At 33.7% G+C, this 21854-nt stretch overlaps 4 protein-coding genes across 7 annotated transcripts; 2 read left to right on the forward strand and 2 right to left on the reverse strand.

The window, feature by feature from the left end:
• The first annotated feature begins 84 nt into the window (after positions 1-84).
• EMB1006 (Pentatricopeptide repeat (PPR) superfamily protein) lies at positions 85-4704 on the forward strand. Of its 3 annotated transcripts, XR_015785106.1 has the most exons (5): positions 85-1060; positions 2123-3406; positions 3666-3752; positions 4211-4301; positions 4391-4704. XR_015785106.1 is itself a non-coding variant. In XM_088110271.1 (4 exons), the coding sequence occupies exons 1-3, from the start codon at positions 207-209 to the stop codon at positions 3709-3711; spliced, it is 2184 nt and encodes a 727-aa protein (XP_087966397.1). In that variant the 5' UTR covers positions 85-206; the 3' UTR covers positions 3712-3752; positions 4391-4704. The 3 variants fall into 3 exon arrangements, 2 of the variants coding, with proteins under 2 accessions (XP_087966397.1, XP_047165889.2); XM_088110271.1 differs by lacking the exon at positions 4211-4301; XM_047309933.2 differs by lacking the exons at positions 3666-3752; positions 4211-4301.
• Positions 4705-7803: 3099 nt separating this feature from the next.
• LOC124835053 (fructose-bisphosphate aldolase 1, chloroplastic) lies at positions 7804-10583 on the forward strand. Its single transcript, XM_047309923.2, has 6 exons — positions 7804-8049; positions 8515-8784; positions 9153-9262; positions 9384-9474; positions 9765-10034; positions 10114-10583. Exons 1-6 carry the CDS (start codon positions 7873-7875, stop codon positions 10390-10392), a joined length of 1197 nt encoding a protein of 398 aa, XP_047165879.1. The 5' UTR covers positions 7804-7872; the 3' UTR covers positions 10393-10583.
• A 1384-nt stretch (positions 10584-11967) lies between these two features.
• Positions 11968-14335, reverse strand: LOC124835040 (uncharacterized). Its single transcript, XM_047309913.2, has 4 exons — positions 14152-14335; positions 13255-13540; positions 13051-13093; positions 11968-12337 (listed from the first exon to the last, which is right to left on the reverse strand). Exons 2-4 carry the CDS (start codon positions 13531-13533, stop codon positions 12186-12188), a joined length of 474 nt encoding a protein of 157 aa, XP_047165869.2. The 5' UTR covers positions 13534-13540; positions 14152-14335; the 3' UTR covers positions 11968-12185.
• A 1768-nt stretch (positions 14336-16103) lies between these two features.
• Positions 16104-18732, reverse strand: BBX18 (B-box zinc finger family protein). Of its 2 annotated transcripts, XM_047309892.2 has the most exons (6): positions 18486-18728; positions 17226-17322; positions 17015-17130; positions 16677-16919; positions 16452-16546; positions 16104-16337 (listed from the first exon to the last, which is right to left on the reverse strand). In XM_047309892.2, exons 1-5 carry the CDS (start codon positions 18576-18578, stop codon positions 16457-16459), a joined length of 639 nt encoding a protein of 212 aa, XP_047165848.1. In that variant the 5' UTR covers positions 18579-18728; the 3' UTR covers positions 16104-16337; positions 16452-16456. The 2 variants fall into 2 exon arrangements, with proteins under 2 accessions (XP_047165848.1, XP_087964581.1); XM_088108455.1 differs by lacking the exon at positions 16452-16546 and having other exon boundaries at positions 18486-18732.
• Between the last annotated feature and the right edge of the window lie 3122 nt (positions 18733-21854).

A 21854-nucleotide genomic window follows, 5' to 3' on the forward strand; every position in this document is an offset into this window, starting at 1 on the left:
CACATAAAAAATAAATATATAAAGTTAAAAATTAAAGTAAAATTATGGACTTCTTAAAATAAAATAAAAAATAAGAAACTAAAATTGGAGGAAGAACGAGATTGCAATTTCTATGCGTTCTTTGGTTTGACTCAGTGCAGAACCTGCGAAAGGGAATCATGTGAGGAATCAGCAAGCTTTGGGAGAAGATAACCTTTGTGAGAGCCATGGCTTTCAATCTCACACACTCTACTTCCATTTCACACCATTTTTATGTTCATTCTCTTTCAAAGCCTTTTTTTCTTTCACACTCCAAAATCTCAACCTCTCCAATCTCCAAAACCCTTTGTCTTTGTGCATCACCATCCAACACCATCCACCCTTCACCAACCCCCATTTTCCTCCCATATCTCCAACAAGAACAAGAACCAGAAGAACAAGAGCTCATAGAAACAATAGAAGAAGAAGAAGTAGTAGTAGAAGAAGCTCGTGACCCAGATGATCCAATCTACAAATTCTTCAAAACCCGCACTAGGATTTGCTTCCAAGACCCGGGAAAAGAAGGAAGGTTGTCGCTTCAGAAGAACCGTCGCATATCATGGCACCTTGCTTCTGACACCAGTGACCTTGTTGAAGAAGAATCTGTAACGGGTTTGGAGGATGGTTCCTTGTTTGTTGAAGAAAAGAAAGAAAGGGTGTGTGAGAAAAAGGGTTTGCCGTTACCTGAGGGGATTGTGGGGGAGATTGTTCAGCTTGCAAGGAACTTGCCTCAGAATATTACTCTGGAAGAGGGTTTGGTTGAATACGAAGGAAGGGTTAGTGAGAAAGATTGTTGGGAGGTTTTGAAATCACTTGGGGTGGAACACCTTCTGGTGTCTTGTTTGTATTTTTTTCAGTGGATGAGGTCGCAGGAACCTTCACTGGTTACACCTCGGGCTTGCACTGTGTTGTTTCCTTTGTTGGGGAAGGCGAGGATGGCTGATAAGTTGATGGTTTTGTTCTCAAACTTACCATCCACCAAGGAGTTCCGAGATGCTCATGTTTACAATGCCGCGATTTCAGGCCTTCTTTCTAGTGGCAGGTAAAATATTCCTGCAAAATCACATGGTTTGCTTGTTTTTCTTTTGCTGCTTTTGTGTGGATCATGGGAAAATTAGTAGAGGATGCAAATGCAAGTAAAATAGCTTGTTACTTTTGCTTAGTTAGAATGATACACGTTTAATTAATTTACTTGTTTACCAGTTCATTTGTTTCACTGTTATAATTGTTGTAGTGATCTTGGAAGATAAGGAAATGAACACGGTGCTACAGGCTTGTTATCCAAGCAGTGGTATAAGCCATGCCATGTCTTAATTATGTTTCAGCTCAACACTGGAAATTACTTATTTCATCATCTTTACCTAGAATTCTGATCAATGATGACAATAAACCTGGTCATGAATATTAATTGCACTAGCACATCAGTTTCAGCATGAAGTTCATGTGGTTGTGCATATTCTTTGCAAGTTCTCTTGATGGGCTATACTTTGGTTTCTTAATATATTAGTAATAGTTAGGGAAACTTTGCTACTGTATATTATTCTTCAAAGGTGGAACTGGAAGCATACTGTTCTTTAAATTACTTTATTTTACAAAAAATTTCTGCATTTGTACTTCAGTCCAATTGCAAAAAATCTATAACTTAATTTGTTTGTGTAAATATAGCTTACCAGATGATCCAACCAGGAGTTGGTTGTTGGAGCCTTTCCATTGATTGAAACAATCCCTAGTCTCTTTACACCAGTCAGCTTTTCCATTAATGCAGATGGATGGAAGTCCTTTCTTTTATCTGTTAGGCTTGTTTTGTTCTAGGTTTGTTATTAAGAGTCCAATGAACACCTATAAAATCTATTGAATTTCATTGGTCCTTGTCAGAGAATTAAGATGTTACAATTTACCTCTGCTGTATCGGTTTCCTGTGCTGCTTCCAAACTTAAAACTGTGAAAATTAAATATTATCTATGATTGTATGGAAAACAACCAAAGATTTTTCATCTCTCCCTACTTTGACAAATGTTCTCACATTGTTTAGAGCAGCATCACCCCTCTCTAAAGTGCCCCGTATTGTATGAGTTTATTGTTGAAGTCTACCTGATTGTTTTAGGTACGAAGATGCTTGGAAAGTGTACGAGTCAATGGAAGCGGATAATGTTCTTCCTGATCACGTGACATGTTCTATTATGGTTATTGTTATGAGAAAACTTGGCCACAATGCAAAAGATGCATGGCAATTTTTTGAAAAAATGAATGGAAAGGGAGTCAAATGGGGTGAAGAAGTCCTAGGTGCACTCATAAAGTCTTTTTGTGTTGAGGGTTTGATGAGGGAAGCTCTCATCATCCTATCTGAAATGGAGAAGAAAGGGGTTTCCCCAAATGCTATTATGTACAACACCCTGATGGATGCATATTGTAAATCCAACCGTGTAGAAGAAGCTGAAGGCCTTTTTGTTGAGATGAAAGCTAAAGGGATTAAGCCCACTGAAGCTACGTTCAACATTCTAATGTATGGATACAGCAGAAAAATGCAGCCTGAGATCGTGGAGAACCTGATTGCTGAAATGCTGGATGTGGGGTTGAAACCAAATGCCAAATCATATACTTGTCTTGTCAGTGCGTATGGGAAGCAGAAAAGGATGAGTGACATGGCTGCAGATACATTCTTGAAGATGAGGAAAGATGGTATTAAACCCACTTCACATTCTTACACAGCTCTTATCCATGCATATTCAGTTAGTGGCTGGCATGAGAAAGCTTATGCAGCATTTGAAAACATGCAAAGGGAAGGTGTTAAACCATCCATAGAAACCTACACTGCATTACTAGATGCATTTAGACGAGCTGGTGATACTGAAACATTAATGAAAATATGGAAGTTGATGAGGAGGGAGAAAGTTGAAGGAACACGAGTGACATTCAATACTCTTGTTGATGGTTTTGCTAAACATGGTCACTACAAGGAAGCAAGAGATGTAATATCTCAATTTGGGAAAGTTGGACTGCATCCAACATTGTTGACGTACAATATGCTGATGAATGCATATGCACGAGGAGGGCGACACTCAAAGCTGCCAGAATTGTTGGAAGAGATGGCAGATCGTAACTTAAAGCCAGATTCAGTAACTTACTCAACTATCATATATGCATTTCTCCGCGTTCGAGATTTTTCACAGGCATTCTTTTATCACCAGGAGATGGTCAAGAAGGGTCTGGTAATGGATGCCAATTCTTACCAGAGACTTCGGGCGATTCTGGATGATAAAGCTTCAAGAAAAAACAGAACGGATAGGAGATCCTTGATTGGTGTAGTTAGAAATAGGATGGGTATTGTGAAACCTAAGAGGAAAAAGGACGAGTTATGGAAGTACAGGAAAAGACATGTTAAAAACAGGTAGTTCCGAATCCTGCTATCAGTGTAAAGTAAGTTATATATGCAGAGCTTTACAAGGATTGTAATTTCAATTTTGATCCATTTTTTATTTCTCTAAATGGGTGCATGAAGATATATTCACACATTGAGAGAATCATCATTTGAGAAACAAAATGAAACAGAATGGTGAAGTAGCACATGACCTTAGTCCCATCTAGAACAATGTGAATGTAAAAAAAAAAAACGGAGACGGTCCTAATTGATTTTTCTTTTCTTTCAGTGGATGCAGAGTTCAACCAAGAACTAGTCTTATTCTATCAATTTAATTTGATTCTCTTATCATAGATGTTCTCAACCATTCATCAAGGTAAAAGATAAGTGACTTGCACTGTTAAAAATTAAAGAACATAAATTAGAAGCTAAAGAGCATTTTACAAGAAGCTTAAAAAAGAACCTTCTGAATAAATTTTTCGTACTTGTTAAAGCCATTTTCTACTATCTGAATACAAAAATACTCTGGGGGCATCGGCAGCATTTGAATATTTTCCATAATAACATTTTCCACTAGTAAGTAATTTGCTACATACGGAAACAGAATGGAATAAGGTTCCGATGGAAAGTGGGAAATCAGATACCCAGTGAACTCGACCTTATTAACAGAGTCACAGAAAAAAATAACTTGATGAAATTTATTAATGACATCAAAGCTATTAGTATTTTACAATGACCAAACCAAAATCATAGACACAAAAATCGGAGTCAATGTTGATCAAATAGGCAATGAGCAGAACATGAACCAAATAATGATGTTTTCATTTTGAACAGGTAATATGGGGCTTGGTCTGTTAATGACAATGACAACATAACTGCACAATACTGTGATTTAGGCTATTAGAAGTTGGAACACGACATAGGTGTATGGATCATTCCCACATATATGTTGTTTGATTTGTTTGTTTTTATTTAATTTGCAACTTCTTTACTCACATTTGTCACTGTTAACAGTATGAGAAGAACAAATCCATAAATGCCACCACAAAGCCTGAAAGACAGGTTTCTCTGATACTGTTACGGAAGATGTGGAGAACCTAATGAAATGAAAATCAATATTAGTTGATAAGTGGATACACAAGGTAGCGCTATTGATCCCCATCTCTGTATTACTAGTAAATCCTGAACCTCAAAACCCCGTCATAGTAATGTTTGAAATATTTCTTCTATATTTATTACTCAAGCTTAGTTCTTAAAACTTTAATGTGTGTACTTTTCCAATTTGACATTCAGAAAGTAATAAAGAAATTAAATTATTATATACTCAAGGAATATCTTTGGCACAACATTAAGATCCATCAATGGAAGCAAGTCAAAATTGTCTTCACTTTTGCTACTCCTTGCTTTCATCCTATTTGTGAGAAACTGAATTATTCTAATTTTCCATTGTGGAGGCAAAAGTTGAACTGATGATTAAGGTCTAAAAACTTCAACGCTTTGTTATAAGTTACGTGATTCTTATGCGGTTTTTCCCTTAAGAAGATTGTCAAACAGGAATTGAAACTCTAGCATACTGTAGTTGGGAATAAGTTCAGATCCTTCTATCATGGCTTCAACAGACTCTCTCTTTGTCAATTTTGCCTTGATTAAAACAGTTTGTGTTCACTCATCAAAATATGAAGGTAGGTTTATGAGTATTTCCAGAAACATAAGATTCATATAACAATGTTTGAACAAAAAACTGTGCAGGAATTTTTACTTCACATCAAATGTATTGTTGATGCCCTCGATTTTTGCAGTGATTCTATTCCTTCTCGTGAACATTTAGACGTGATTCTTGAAGACTTACCAGAAGAGTACGGTCTTATATTCTCCATTGTTGAAAGCAATCTTGATCTCTTCCAATGAGTGAAGTTGAGGCGTCATTACTTACACATGAATCGCGCATAAACAAATTTGGGAAAAGGTTAATTGAATCTCCTTTGATTAACATTGCCCAAGGAGGATCGAATGATAACAAAACTAATTCTATCAATTCAAGTAGTTTGAACTCTAATACTATACCAAATTTCAAGAAGTACGGAAAAGGATATGTAACAGAAAAGAGAGAAAGAAAATTGCATTTCAAATTGCTGGATAAGAAATTTTACACTTTCCTAGATAATCAAGAACTTTAAATTTAAAATGGATTAAACTTTTCATAGGATGTTGTTAGTTAAAATTTATATCCAATTAACATTGGCAAAAACAATTAATCTTATTTAATGTCGACCGAAAATTTTCTTAATTAACATTAAAAATTTTCTAACAAATTATTGATAAAGAATAACATTAGTGTCGTTGGCAAGAAAAATAACCATTAATACAGAAATCAACAAAAGAAATAACAACAATACTCCATATGAATCAAAAATTAATCTTTATGACATTAATCAATTATGACTAATATCAAGCAACAATAATCTAAAACAACAGCAAAAAATTATTATAATAATATAAATAAAAAATAACAGTCATTAACATCAACCAACAAAATTGTAGTTAACATCTTATTTTTACTCGTAGAATTTTTACTCTTTAGGTCAAATTTGAAAATATTTCATTTTAATTAATTAAATTACTCATAAAATCATAGAATTTTATTTTGTTTTGAAATTTTCTACCCATAAAAAATGTGTAATGAATTAAATAAATAAATAACTAATTTAGTAATCTAATAGAAAATTAAAATAAACTATTAAAAGTTTTTTTCAATTACTAGTGTATGATATATAACCTTGTGGTCAATAAAGATCAACTTATGGCTTATCATCCTCACCAATTGACTAGCCAACTAGCATACCCTTGAGCCAATCATCCTAATTGGCTTGTGAGTCGATCATCCTAACTAACTAGCTAGCCAACCAACACACCTTTAGGTCGAGATCCTAACTGACGGGCTTACATTCCTGACAAATTGGAGAATAGACCAGTACATCTTAGGATCGATCACTCAGGTCGACTTGATTGGGTTACAAAATAAATATCAAATTAACACTTAGTCAATAAGAAACATGCATCAATAAGTTAATTTAGTTAAGGTATGATTGAGTCATGATTAAACCAACAAAAAAAGTAAAAGCTCATGACAACTATTATTAGTGTAAGATATGATTATTCACTAATACATTGCAAATCTAATATTCCTATGCTCTAATTCTCTTATGCACTTAAAGTTTGACAAAACGAAAAAAAAAAAATCAAAATCACTAAAGTACTTCTAAGCAAGGATTGAAGGTAACCACAAGCTCGACAATCCTTTCAACTGTAATGAACTTGAAAGCGTAGTTCCAACCTCGTCCAACATCAAGTGTACTTGAAATCCCTTATGAGAGATAATTATTCACGTTTATGCAAGTACTCTTCGAGTGATATAAATTATCAACAAAACATAAAACTTGAATACGAGTTGGAACAAGAGATGTCCAATGAACCTTTGAGAATCTTGTCGAAACAACTAATAAATGAAAATTAAAAGAACTATTGACAATTATTATCAGTGACTAGTAAATTGGTACACCTTGAGTAGGGTTAAAAATTGTTATGAATATTATTATTTTGACACTTAATAGATTTGTATACGTATTTTATATGTATTATTTTATCTTTCAATTTTTTTTATAAATATAAAAACTAATTTTTTTAATGATCAAAATATTCTAAAAACTAGATTGTCAACTGGGTGCAAGTGATGTTAAATAACCCACTTGCTATTCACATGTTACATAACCACGACATTACATAAGGAAAACAACTCCTCCATTGCAAAGACGCCTATTTTAGTATCAATTATAGGGTAAAACCCAAATTACATATAGAGATACCCTTTTCAACAAGATGAAAAAACTCTCAATTAGATTAATCTCAAATGGACCAAAAGATGGGAAGAAAAAAACATAATATGAGTTAATTGGGCCATTAAAAAATATCATAGCCGAGGATGTGGGACAGCAGAAGAAGGCATAATTACAAGTAGCCCTTGACAAAGCATGATCTAGAGACATCGTTACCTCAACCTCACAACACCCTATCATTGAACCAAGACCATAAACCAATGAGAAGGAGACAAAACGGTTAATCAACAAGGTAAACAATAACCTCATACTCGGTTCTTCATTTCCTTCTCACACAAACAACAATAATTGGTACCCTTTTTGGTGCATGTAATACATTTGTCACTACTAGTAACACAATGGCAAAATAATATCAATCTTTTTTCCAACTCTTTTTTACGAGGCGAGAAAAAAAGCATCCATTTGAACCACGAAATGGCAGCTCAGAATGGCAAGGAAGCTCAAGTTATCATCCACATGTCAAGTGAGGATAGGTTAGCTCACAGCAGCCTCAAACGAGACATCACTTGAGAACTATAAATGAAGCGAAAACGTTGCATGTGTGGTAACGAGGCCAATACAAAGGTTGTTCTGTAGGAGATAAGATTGTGGTAGTGCTCATCAATGGCCTCTGCATCACCCTCTCTGCTCAAGTCTTCACTTGTTCTTGACAAGTCTGAGTGGGTGAAGGGTCAATCCCTTCGCCAACCTTCTGCGTCAGTTGTCAGATGCAGCCCCACCAACCCTTCAGCCCTCACCATCAGAGCTGGTTCATATGCTGAGGAGCTTGTTAAGACCGCGGTATGATAATAAAAATCTCATCTTTCATACTCTTTATTTTTATGTGACTTCTTTCTGTTTAACTTCTTCACCAGTTCAGATTGTTTTAACTGATGAACAAGCTAAATGCAGTTACCCTTTTCTCTAATGGAAAATTTTATCTAAACAACCCAAGATAGACACTAAGAGCATCTTGCAATTAAACTAAATTGTAACTGTTCACACCCATAAACTCATAATCCGTTTCTTGTTTTCCAACTGGCTTTGTTAGAATTTAGAGGACAAAGGGTAGTTGTAACTTTCTGTCATACTTGAGATTATGGTTATTAAGTGCGTGCTTTAGTATTGTAGTTGTGAAAATTTTCTTAGTAGTGAATATGACTTTACTTTCTTTTCTAATAAATCTTTGTGGTTGTTCTTGTTTGCTCCTAAAGTGTGTTTTTGACATTGTTGATGCGAATGGTATTTTGCTGCGTGTGAAAACAGAAAACTGTGGCTTCACCAGGGAGGGGAATTTTGGCCATGGATGAGTCCAATGCTACCTGTGGGAAGCGTTTGGCGTCAATTGGGCTAGAGAATACTGAAGCTAACCGCCAGGCATACCGTACCCTTCTTGTGACAGTTCCAGGCCTTGGTCAATACATCTCTGGTGCCATTCTCTTCGAGGAAACTCTCTACCAATCCACAATTGATGGCAAGAAGATTGTTGATGTTCTCATTGAGCAAAACATTGTTCCTGGTATTAAGGTCGACAAGGTAACAATTTCAGAATCACCCTTTCCTTCCTTTATTATGCAGTCACTGACACCTTAAATAACAATGAAAAGAAGTAGCATGAGTATTGATGGATGTTAATGTTAAAGATTTACTTTTTAATAGTTTATATAATATGTCCTTATACTTAATTGTACTGTTAATGGTATATTTGTCGGTGTCCATGTAGAAAAATGTTCCACGTCTCACATAAACACAGCAGCTTAGTTATAATAACATACCAGAAGTTAGCTTTTTTTGTAGTTCAGAATGGTGAAAATCTCGATTTTGAACTAAAATAGAGGCTTCGAATCTGCATGTATGGCGGTGTATGTACTTTTAAATCATGGTTTATGTGCTTGAGACAACAGGGTTTGGTTCCTCTTACTGGCTCCAACGATGAGTCATGGTGCCAAGGTTTGGATGGTCTTGCCTCTCGCTCAGCTGCATACTATCAGCAAGGTGCCCGTTTCGCCAAATGGTAAGTTTTTCGTTGCCCTTTGCAGCGGCAGCAAAATCATTCATAGTTTTATGCCCTTTATTTTCTTGTGTTACACATCATGCTTATTTTTTTATCATATCAACCCATAACTCCATATTAGGCGTACTGTTGTGAGCATCCCCAACGGTCCCTCTGCTCTTGCTGTTAAGGAAGCAGCCTGGGGTCTGGCTCGCTATGCTGCAATTTCTCAGGTGAGAAAACCACTCAAGTTGTATTAGTGATTTGGGGTCTAGCGGGACGCTTTTTGTTGAGAATTTCAATTTCAAGTTCAAGTCTTTCATTCGATAAAAAGAAGAAAGTTGAGTTACATATAAACAAAAGAACCATAAATTCATTATCTTTAAGATTTTGGAACATGTCTGTCTCTTGTCTCATTTGGTGTTATATCTTCCCATGAAACTCTCCACTCAATGACCCATCAACTTTCTACATGTTTGTACTGATTCTGAAGAGCCAAAATGTTTTCATTTAATGGTTTTAGGACAATGGATTGGTGCCAATTGTGGAGCCAGAAATCTTGCTTGATGGGGAGCATAATATTCATAGAACTTTTGAAGTAGCCCAAAAGGTATGGGCAGAGGTGTTCTTCTACCTTGCTGAGAACAATGTCCTTTTTGAGGGTATTCTCCTGAAGCCTAGCATGGTTACACCTGGAGCTGAATCAAAGGAGAAGGCAAGTCCTCAAACAGTAGCTGATTACACCCTCAAGCTCCTTCACAGGAGAATCCCCCCTGCAGTCCCTGGAATCATGGTAAGTGACACTGCCAAATGCATCATTCTTTGCATTCTTAACATCCCTTTCGTGTGCTCACCAAAGTTGTGTTATGCAGTTTTTGTCTGGTGGACAGTCTGAGGTTGAAGCTACCCTGAATTTGAATGCCATGAACCAATCTCCAAACCCATGGCACGTGTCATTCTCATATGCCAGAGCCCTTCAAAACACTGCCTTGAAGACATGGGGAGGACGCCCAGAGAATGTGAAGGCGTCACAAGATGCACTCCTTTTCCGTGCCAAGTCCAACTCACTGGCTCAGCTTGGAAAGTACACTGGTGAGGGTGAATCTGAAGAGGCCAAGAAGGAGTTGTTCGTCAAAGGTTACTCCTACTAAGATGTTTCTAGTGCATATGATACATGTTAGGCACCAACACCAGCAGTTGCAGTAGGTGTTGACGGAGATGAAGTGGAAGACTAATTTCTGTAAAATGTAATGTTTTTATAGTCTTGGAGACTATTTTTGTTTATGGTTTACATCTTCCTTTACAACTTAATAAACCTTTTGCTATGAGTTGTGCATTTTAATATATCCCCATATATAACAAAATGGTTGAATCTCGGCAACTGATGAAAAATCTCTTTAGAAAATAGTGTAAGAATTGAAAGAAAAAAAAACTCATTCCTCTTTAAAAGGACATGAATTCTTCTTTGCTTAGGCTCAACAACAAACAACTTTTAATCCCCAAGGAAGATAAAACTTGTCAAAGTTAGCAAGAAAGCATCTTCAATGGAATTCTTTAGCACTCTCTTGAAGAGTTGTAACAGAAAATTAAAATGTGAAATTGATTTAAGACGCCAATATCACAACTTCTCATTGCAGGACTTTTGAAGACTGATAATTATTTGTTTATCATAAACTTAATAGTTAGTGTAATATATTGCACTTTTTATTTAGACGACGACAATGAATCTTTAGAGAAATGCTACATGGCGAATTTTCTTTTCCTTTTTAAAAACTCAGGTAGATATCTAGAACTCTAATCCACAACAATTTATTTAGAAGAGAATGATAACTCATTCAATATTTGACAAACGTGACAACGTTCAGAGAGAAAAGGTCGTTGTATTAAATATTTCATTTCTTAACCCCCAACTATGCTTACGAAAAATTTAGCTGAATTTTACAAATTAACTTATTGTATGATGAATAAAACATGAAAGAGATGTCTAATTTGCATAGTATCATTATTGATGTATTGTGTGTTTGTATTCTCTTCTTGAAATCTAAAAATCATAATTTGGACAGTGTTTAGTGAAGAGAAACTTTAGCCAAATCCATGTAGCTTATGAAATAGAAATTCCAATCCATACATAATGATAGCCTTATGAAACAATAATCAGGTGAAATAATTCTTAACAAACCAAATTGATCCTTAATGCAACGATGACAATGATGTCTCATTGAGGAGGTTAAGCATATGAATGTTATTGGATTCCTTCCGGAATAAAGTCTAATAAAATCACATAGAACAAAGGCTTCTTAATAGTTTTTTTTTAAGGCGGTAGAGTTGGCAGACGAAAAAGAATAAAACAAAATGCAATGAAATCATGTACTGTAGCTTGGTAGTATTAAGTTAATAAACAACCTATGCTTGTCGATGCAATTTCAAATTATGTAACACGAATATTTGAATTCTATTAAGTAATTTTGAATAGTTATAGCTTTCTCTCATAGTCTTCTCAATTGTTTTGTATATATAATAACTGATGGGATGCATTGAGCTTACTGATGTCCGAGTGTGATGGTATTTATAAAGTCAATCACTGGTAAAGGCATCATTGATGGATATTGATACCAAATTGTGTTTATACAAAGTCCCCATTTACAATCAACATAATTAAGAACTACCATGTGAAGATATAGATTCGGTGATCTATTAGAATGGATATGAAATAACTCAGACAAAAATAAAGTAAGAACCAAATGCAGCCAGATTACTCCCTCAGAACGTTTCATATTAGTGAGTTCATTTAATGAATATAAAAGAAACTTAATTAAGCACCTTGCAGAATGAGTGAGGAATATTGCAAGATTGGCTAGAAAATCTACAGTGGTCGAAAACAACTAGACCAATTGAAAAAGAGATGAGTTAATGTTGATGATTTGAACAAAGTCACTAGAAAGTATCAACTTGCTTCAGTTTCAAATTTTAAGCCACTGTCTGTGGGATTTGTTAAGTCCATTGAGCTGTCTGATGTTTTTACTACATCAGATAGGTACTTCCAACATCGTTTGTGAACTCCACTAATCTTTTTTGGAGCATCTGCTAATGGCAAGCCTGCAATAAGTTATGCCATATCAAATCGAGTCAGAAACACAAGTACTCAAAAATGTTTCAGCATTTACAATACTTCATACAACTTACACTTTATTTCAGGTACATTATGCTTCACAGAACATCCTGAGAATTTATCAAATAAAGCTTCCAAGTTCTAGTAACTAACAGAAACTACGTTGTCAAATAAGAAAAAAAAATGTGATTTATAACTGAGATCCTAATTAATTTGATATGGAATATGAACGAAAGAAAGTTAACACTGAGACATGCAAATGTAATGGAGTGCCGCATGTGGCATCACTACCCAAACTTATGCACACAAGCTCAATCCTCTCGCAAGTTCTTACAAGCTCACAATAAGCGTTAAACACTCTCCAAGGGCTCTTCACCACAGCAAAGTTAGAAATGTTCCCTTAGAAATGTCAAACAAACACTTCTATCAAAATTCATAAAAATATGTTTGCGATTCTAGTTTTCAGTAGCCATTAGAATGGATGAAATGAAAGGGGAATAGAAAAATAGAGAGTCAAATTGTTATTATGCCAGGCAGGACTGGGTATGCTAAATTGATTACGTAAGAATTCAGAAACTAGCCTACACTTTCGTTGGAGAAAAGCAGTGCAGCAAGATTATCAGTGCCTAGACTCTGCTGCACAGAGAATTGATAATCAAAATATCCCAAAGTCAAAAACACTTCTACTTATGACACTAACCATTTTTATGAGCAATGCCCCATGCTTTTCCATGCCTTCCGTCCTGCAAAAACATATGCAACATAAAATTAAGGAGAAAGATATTTGCTAGAACGGAGAAAAGCAGGGGAATAAATCACTGTAAAATACAATTTGAAATAGTTGAAATCCGAATCAAAACAATAGGAGGACAAGAAAAAAAGTTTAGGATCGAAAGAGAAGCACCTTGTACAGATTGAGTTTAGTGATCTCGTAAGAAACTTCGTTCCAGTGACTCTTGGCCATGTGGCAGCCAATTCCCCAGTTAGGTAAGAACTGAGCAACCTCGAACAAGTTCTTTTTCTTTCTTCGCTTCGATTTCTTTGGGCTCTGAGCAGAAGAAATAGAAGAGGAACTAGAAGAAGTAGAAGATGAAGTGCTCAAGGCTCTCATGAAGTTGAGCGGAAACCTTAGTAAAGGAGAGTTTCGAACAGATCCAACTCTGTTACCCAAAGAACTTGCCATTGGTTTCCTGATAAAATCCCCATGGAAAAGCAAATGCAAAAATGTCAAAAAGCATTCACCTTATCTCGTATTATTAAGCACAATGCCGAATATACATCCTAATGCCCATGTATTCATTGCATGGTAAAAATAGTAGAGCAGCAACAGGTAAATGTCCACCTTAAAACCAAAAGCATGTGGCAGTTATATCCAATCAGACCAACATCATTGAAACAAGTAAGGGCTGTTTATACGAAAACTTTCCATAAGCACTTTTACAATGGAAAATTTTTAAAAAAAATGAAATTAGTTTTTTCAATAAGTTAAAACCAATGCATAAACTAATTTTAGCTCATTGAGAATTTCTTAGCAGATACTAAATAACATACAGAAAACCATTCCGCGTTACCACAGACATAAAATTTCCAGATAATGTGAAAACAATAAGACAAACACTTAGTAAAATTCACAAACAGTTTGCAGCAAATGAAGGAAGAGGAAAACAAGTAATTACGGACCGAAGTGAATCTTCCCGTTTTTGACTTGGCAAGTAAGGAGTGACTAATGAATTTCGTTATCATTCAATGAGTTCAAAAATAAAGAAGAAAAAGGGGGAACGAATGAGTTTCAATGACATACGCTCAATGATCTGTTTGTTGATGTGCCGATAAGCAACAGGGAGAATCATACAGCGGACGGTTCTCTCGGAAGGGCCGTGAAGGATGGCGGCGGTCCGTGGGTCCGTGCAGCGGCGCGGGAGGAGTATTCGGTGGCGAGGAGGCAACACGTTGAGAAAGAAGAAGAAGCAGTGCTGAAACCTACAAATAACAAAGGAATACTTCAACCACCATTTTTGACAACATTTAGACACGCGTGTATAAATTTGAGTGATCCAGTTGGAAAAATTAAATGAAAATGGACCATTCAAATTTAGACACGTGTGCGCGTGTCTAAATGTTGTCAAAAATGGTTGTTCAAGTGTCATTTTCCAATAACAAAAGCAAAGAAACTAAATATGTTAAAATTTTATTACATATTAATTTCTAATAACTTTTAATCAGCTAAAGTTTAAGAAATGTTATGATACATTATTTAATATTCTATGTTCAATAAAATTTATTAAAAATACAAAATTAATATATCTCATAACTTATTAACGAGTTGTTATCTTTGTCTAATTTTATATTGGAAACAGCTTTAATAATTTTTAATAATACGAAAGCAAACAGTTATTTAGATGCAGTGGCGTCCAAGGTTGTTTTACATGTATCTCTAATCATTTCATTATATATATTCAATTTTCAAAAATAACTTAAAAATTACATTTTTTCTATTAGATTTTAAAATTTAATAAAAAATATTTTAAAATTTGATAAAAGATTTTTCAAAGATATCAATAAATTTTAAAATTTGATAAAAAAATCTTTATCGATGAAGCACAAAATATGAAGTGGAGATCAAAACAGCTATTTTTTTTTTCGTTTCAAAGGCTTACGAAACCAAGTTGGATGAGTTCAAGAATCTGTGCTAGAAGTGGATCGATTTTATTTGGGTTACAACAAAAAAAACATGTGAAAACCCAATCTTTTGTTTATAAAAAAACTATCCATTTTTATATTTTAAAACTTTATTTTTTGTTTTAAAATAAATTAAATACTATTGTTATTTTAATTAAAATATATGAAAAATTATTGTCATTTATTAAAATCACAATAGAGTTGAAAGTCTATTTTACAATTATAGAAAAAAAGTAAATGGCTTGGTATTGGAAATATAAGAAACACACATCTAATTTTTAACTAGAAAAAAGATGTAAGTGTCATAAAACAACCCGTAACTACAAATTCTATTAGTAGATTTAATCAAACAATTTTATGACTACACATTTACTTTTATATTGAAATAATGTATTCTTAAATATAGCTTCTATATTATTTTCACAAGACAGTGTATATAAACCAGCCACAATATAACTTTTTGATATTTTTAACATATAATAATTAAACCATTAAAAAATTTATGAAAAAACATTTTTATACTTTAAAAGTTTAATTTTTTTTATTTTAGTATATTTTTATTTAAGTTTTAGCTAATATGATGTTTTTAAATAAAAAAAAAAGAGAGACAAGTTTTAGTCAATATTTATATAAAAAATATAAAATAGGTCTTATTAAACAAAAGAAAAGAATTAAACGTTTTAGTTTCTCCTTCGTACTCTTGTTGGAACAATCATCTTCTTAAGTTCTATTATTATATCCTTCTATTTGCCTTTTGTATTAGTCAAATCTTATTTATCCTCTCACTTTTTTTCTTTGAAGTATTTTCACCATTGTAATGAAATATACAGTTTTCAAAAATGAAGAATAATGTTGTTTTAAACTTCTTTTTATTCATACATGAAATGTGATTGGTGCTTCATACGTTAAACCAGAGAAGTATCAATACACCACCCCATCATCATACAAGTCTTCCCCAATACCCTTCTCCTTTTGTATTTTAATAAAAGAAGCCATAATAGGTTTTTACTTCAACCAATGCATTAGCATTACCGTCCCTTTTAACATAGAACAGAAACTGAAGTCAACAGCAGATTTAAATAATTTGAGAGTTTAATCATATATAATATGTAGACATGTAATAAATATCATGAAGTTATATGACCAACAGTTCCTCTGTTGTCAGACTAAGTTTAACAAACCAAAATGTTAAGGATGTAGTTAACATAAGCTGCTTTAAGAAAACTTGGCATATACCAGCGACTTTAAGCAACCTTCATTATGCATCTCATTCGTATGAAAGTAACTATTTCCCCTCATTGATTTGGTCTGCAGCCAAACAATTCAAACTTTAAGCAGACAGAAACAAGGTCAACGGTGTAAAAGAAAACTGAGTAAACATTATATTTCTGTAGCTGCCTCAGCCCATCTTATGTGTTGTACCTTTATTACTTCTCAGCCCCTTGTTTGTAGGATTCAACTGGTGGCACACTTGCAAATTCATGATTACTGCCTCTTAAAATATCCATACCTTGTTCCTTAAGAATTAGATTATACGTTAATTTGACGACTAATAAGTGTTACAACTTTTTTGTTTCTGAAATGCACATTACAAACAGCCCTTGATCAAATAACTCAAGTTCTTGTAGAATAGGAAAAAACAACTACCTGGTTGTTTGGTGCTGGTCCATTTAACCGCAATGGCCTGGTGTTCAGATCAATTAACTTTTTATCAATTTTTCTATGACCATCGATATTATTTTCTTGTCTTGGAACAGGCAAGATACTGTGATTCTGCTGAATTTCTCTTGTTTTTAGCTTGAGAAACTGATTTTCATCCCTCCTAAATTCATTCTGATCCAGTGGTTGCAGCCCTAGTTCTTCCATTTGGGCAGGTTTATCACCTGGAAACTGCCATAGAAAGGTCAAAAGCAACATATATAAACTTCAAAATTATCTATTCAGAAGCTTGGAAGATTGATAATTCTTTACATCCTAAAACATACCTCAACTCTTTGCCTCAATAGAAGATATCTTTCATGAGTTCTTTTACCACCAACATGCACAATCATATCACATTGCAGACACAGCGAACTACCATCTACCTCACAGTAAAAGAAAGCTACACACAAATTTCCATGACATGGGAGAAAGATTCAACTTCTGTATAGTTTAGAATGCACAATCTTGCAAAAAAGATATGAATACCCTCAGTACCAGGTGCATTTTCACATATGTCACAGCGTGGAACATCAGTGGGGTCAGCAAGGCCAACCCGAATGTGTCTGCTAGCAAGTTTATTACACATATGGATCTGTATCTCCAATGCAAACACAAGCTATCAGAAGAAAAAAATGCATGCAAATGTAGTGGTACTTTCATTAAATTATTATGAATGTTGTTAACAGAAACACTTGACAAAACGCATAAATAATTGGGTCGTATTAATTATTGCACCATCCAAGAAAAAATACGAAATTCACAGAGGTAGAATGCATCACTCAACATAAAAAGATTTTCCAAGAAAACCTGCGGGGAAAATACAATTCCGTTATTGGTTAACTACTTGTTCACATTCCAAGTGAGTCGGAATTCCAACTATGTTGTCCTAATGCTACCTCTTTTGTTAAGTGAATCACTCTCTATATGAAGATTCTATGCAATAATATTTCATAGGCATTTCAGATCCAATGATGCAAAAACATATCCTAAAACGATATAAACCCTCTTAGATCAACTTTTACACAAACACAAATATATATATATATATATATATATATATATATATATATATATATATATATATATATATATATATAAACTCCTCACATAAGCTAAACTCAACTTTAAGCCTTGAGCTTTTGGAGAAGTTATAATGAAAATGTTAACTTATTTTCCTTTTTACTTTCTTTTCTTAAATGTACTTATACTAATATTCATCAAAACAAGGGTGTACGGTAACAAATTTGATTCATACTCTTGGAAACCAGTTAAACGAGACTCGTTCGTTTCGGTTATAGGGAAGGAAGTAAGAAATTACATCAACAACAAAGTGTATCTAAAATGGAAGTAAATGCAAATTAAAAACAGGATGAAAAACTGAGAAAAGAATACGAATAGAAGAGCATCCTGCTCGGATATGGACTTGAAAGAAAGAACATAGGTAGATGAAACACTGAAACCAAAACATATTCAAAATCAAGGCCCAGACTCATGGGAAATACATTACTTTGCAGAGGAAAGCTAAAGCAATATCAAGACCCAACATCAGAATCAAATCAAAGTGAAACAACATTCGTTTACTCCTTGAACATAAATTATTAAATTAATAATTACAGTAATTTAAGAAGTGAATTAAGATTCAATCAAGCAAGCAGAGTAAAGTGTAAAGAATTGTTTTCTATGTATTTAATTTATGGATGAAATTGGAAATTGCTTAGAATAGAATTGAAAGAGAAAGGAAAGAAAAAAAGGAACCTTTTGGTCACAAGCAGAGCAGAGAGCAGCCTCGTCGGCGGCGCAGAAGAGAATGGCAGCGGCGCTCTCGCATACGTCGCAAAGGGTTCGCATTATCTATTATGTTTCTATGCTCTTTGACCCTTCTTCTTCGATTCTTCTTTCAATTCCTCAAAACTTTTACTTCATCTTACTTTCTAAACTGTTTACTTACCAATTCTATTAATAAGCTGAAAATCACTTGCACAAGACAACACCACCAATGCGAAGCTGAAAAATACTTCAAACCAAACTAAGTATTAGAAAACCAAATATATGAATAATTAACTTTTCTTAAAATTAAAATCAATCAATTAATCTACTATTTTATGTATAAATCAATTTTAATTTTTTATTTTCTATCCAAGAAATTCCCCGAAACAAGGCATGAATAAGCAGCGAAACTATTTTTTTTTTCTAAATTAAATTTTGTTCACGTTAGTTGTGGTGAGATCTCCACTGATCACATGTTAATAACATAAAATTCAAAAAAATAGTCAAAAGCGGAAATCTATTATTTATTATACTCTATATTGTGCATTTGTCCATTTGTGAGTTCAAATTTTTTGGTCAATTAGAAAAACAAAAAAATAAAAGAAAACTAGAGTGTGTTTAATTTATTCTGATTTAAATATATAGTTGTGTTGTTTAATGTATTTGCATTCTTTAAAACTATGAATAATTTTATCAAAATATAATATTATATTATCATTGTTTTAATAAATTAATTATATATATATATATATATATATATATATATATATATATATATATTATTGCAAGATATAACTGATAGCCAAATATATCAATAATAGTGAACTAAGAAAAACTTTGTAAAAAAAATATATAATTAAGGGTTATAGGTGAATTTGAAGTATAATGATATATGAGGTATAACATGATTAAGATAAAGGAAAAGTATTTTCTAACATATTTTTTTTAATATTTTAAATATTATTAGATGTTGGATATCTGATTATCCTATGTTTAAAAGAGATATGATCAAATATGAGATCATTGATTGGTCGATGTCAAATTTTTTGAAAACATTACACCTTTTAGCTGACTTTTTTAAATGTTTAAAAATGTCCTTTTCTATTCAAACATATATATTTAAAAAGGATATAAAGTTGGTTCCATTTGATGTCCAATGTTTAAACTCTTCGAAATCATGGATTTGAATTGATTTTTTTAAATGTAATAAAATTAATGTACGTTTGGCAAGTGTACCAATCGTAATTGTAGTAACAAAATATCGTCCTCTGGGATTGAATGAGTTGAGTACTAGTTTACTAATTTACTTAATTTTAAGCAACAAAGATTGTCAAGTAGAATGATGAACATAAACAAGTGATGGAAATTCAAATAGTATAAACAATGTTAGAGAATTGACTTCATACCTTTTCATATAATTTCCTCCCCTTTTCAATCGATGTGTAAATTATAATTATCCACTTGAGTTTATTTAGAGCTTGTTTACCCCTAATCCCTTAGTAGGCAAACGTATCCCTTGAATTTGAATCCCCAATCCCTTAGGCCAATTACAAATTCAACAAGATCATGAAGAACAATCATATCTCAATTCAAACTAACTAGTCCTGCCCAATTTCCCAATTGTGACAGCATCTAATCTGTTCTATTTATAAACGCAAGCAATTCCCAATCTCCCAACTGTGAAACTGCTCATAGAATAGACATTAAAACATAAATAGAACACTGGGATAATTATAATGAACTTAACATCAATTGAAAAGGGTTCAGAAAATATAATCCAAAGCACTACATCAATCCACTAACAAAATGGAAAATTAGTTCTGCATAATGTAAGAGAAATCCTAAAAGCAAAAGTCTCCAAAAAGCTACAGAACAAGACGAAGAAGAAGAAGTCGTCTGTTGTGCGTGAATTCCCCCTTTTTGTCTCACCCTTCCACGTGTTTTCATCCTCCCCCATCATTTCCACAAATTCCTCTTTTTTAGGAGAGTGGTTTTCCTTTTCCCTAACTTCCTCCAATTTTCCTTTAATTTAATCTCTTTAAATCAGTCATAAAAGAGATCACTAACTGCTCAATAACTGCTCCTGGAAACTTTCACAGCCCATGGAAAATTCCCCACTCTGCTTGTGTTCTTCTCTGCTTTAATTCTGTTTTCTTTCGTGAATCCACAGATTACTCCACAGGTTGTGGGAATTTTCACAGCACAGTTGTTGAACTTTCTGTTTTGCAACTCCATTTAGAAGCAACATCCACATGTAACTCCACAGGTTGTGAGACTGTTCACAGCTTGGTTGTTGAACTCTCTGGATTCATCTTGGTATCTTGTACATCAATTCTTCCCAAATTGTGATTTTGGCACTTAGAATCATCAATCTACAATAAAAACACAAAATGCCAATGTATGATCCGAAACAGAGATAATCCATGACTAAATCCTTCAATGAATGCAATTATGCATGCAAATGACCTAAACTAAGACATGAATGCAATTACATGTACTCACACATCAAAATACCCCATGCTTAGACGTTTGCTTGTCCTCAAGCAAAGAGAATTCAACTAACACAGAATGATTATGCACACAGAATGATATAAAACCTAAATGGAAACATACCATCTCATTTCAAGTTCAGTTCAAACAATGATATTCCTCAAGCCCATACTTCACAAAATTTCAAGCATAATGACTAACTTATTGGGACCCTAAGTGCAATCACTGAATTGAGGTATGACACAAGACATTAAGGCAGATAATATTTGACATTGAAGTGTCCTGAAAAAGATTTTCTATTAGGTTCCTCACTTAGAAAACACTTACCTGTCAACTAAGCATGGGTCTTCCACTTGCCACACTCAGTCTCAAAGGAGTGTCTCTTCCCCAGTAACATATAGTCTCAAAGGGGTGTCAATTTATTCCTTCAATTTATTGTTTTGTTTTTGTTTTTGTTTTTTTTTTGTTTTTTTTTTTTTTTTATTTTTTTTTATATATATAAACTTTGACAGACAATTCTCCAGTAACCAAGTGTAGTGAGTGTCACCATAGAAACCTAACAGAAAATATTTTCTATCTTTTCCCCAAATAGTATCTTCCATTAGTATCTTAGTGTCAAATCGCACTGTGTAGTGTGTGAAGTTCCCCAACAAGCAATCAGAAATCTATTCACAATGTGCTTAGAAAATATCATTGTTCAAAACATAGAACTCAAAGCTAAAATGATACATTTCCATATAAACGTTAAATGCACATGCAAATACAAAATGTAAGATGTCATACATACAAACACCCTAAGCCTACATATTTACAAAGTCCCCAATGTATGGAAAGTAAAAAAATTACAGGGGGTTAGAACTCACAAGA

This window comes from Vigna umbellata, chromosome 3, assembly GCF_029865625.1.
Source record: "Vigna umbellata cultivar VRB3 chromosome 3, Vumbellata_1.0, whole genome shotgun sequence".
In the NCBI taxonomy this organism is placed as follows: Eukaryota; Viridiplantae; Streptophyta; class Magnoliopsida; order Fabales; family Fabaceae; genus Vigna; species Vigna umbellata.

Bases quoted from the DNA above. Each gene is read 5' to 3' on its own strand.
- EMB1006 (XM_088110271.1), top strand. From the start codon at position 207: ATGGCTTTCAATCTCACACACTCTACTTCCATTTCACACCATTTTTAT. The intron at 1,061-2,122 runs GTAAAATATTCC...TGATTGTTTTAG, and splicing joins GGCCTTCTTTCTAGTGGCAG to GTACGAAGATGCTTGGAAAG. The intron at 3,407-3,665 runs GTAGTTCCGAAT...CTTTTCTTTCAG, and splicing joins AAAAGACATGTTAAAAACAG to TGGATGCAGAGTTCAACCAA.
- LOC124835053 (XM_047309923.2), top strand. From the start codon at position 7,873: ATGGCCTCTGCATCACCCTCTCTGCTCAAGTCTTCACTTGTTCTTGAC. The intron at 8,050-8,514 runs GTATGATAATAA...GTGTGAAAACAG, and splicing joins AGGAGCTTGTTAAGACCGCG to AAAACTGTGGCTTCACCAGG. The intron at 9,263-9,383 runs GTAAGTTTTTCG...ACTCCATATTAG, and splicing joins GGTGCCCGTTTCGCCAAATG to GCGTACTGTTGTGAGCATCC.
- BBX18 (XM_088108455.1), bottom strand. From the start codon at position 18,578: ATGCGAACCCTTTGCGACGTATGCGAGAGCGCCGCTGCCATTCTCTTC. The intron at 17,131-17,225 runs GTACTGAGGGTA...ATTTGTGTGTAG, and splicing joins CATATGTGAAAATGCACCTG to CTTTCTTTTACTGTGAGGTA. The intron at 16,920-17,014 runs GTATGTTTTAGG...TTTCTATGGCAG, and splicing joins TATTGAGGCAAAGAGTTGAG to TTTCCAGGTGATAAACCTGC.
- LOC124835040 (XM_047309913.2), bottom strand. From the start codon at position 13,533: ATGGCAAGTTCTTTGGGTAACAGAGTTGGATCTGTTCGAAACTCTCCT. The intron at 13,094-13,254 runs GTGCTTCTCTTT...ATGTTTTTGCAG, and splicing joins CTAAACTCAATCTGTACAAG to GACGGAAGGCATGGAAAAGC. The intron at 12,338-13,050 runs GTTAGTGTCATA...AACTTATTGCAG, and splicing joins GGGCATTGCTCATAAAAATG to GCTTGCCATTAGCAGATGCT.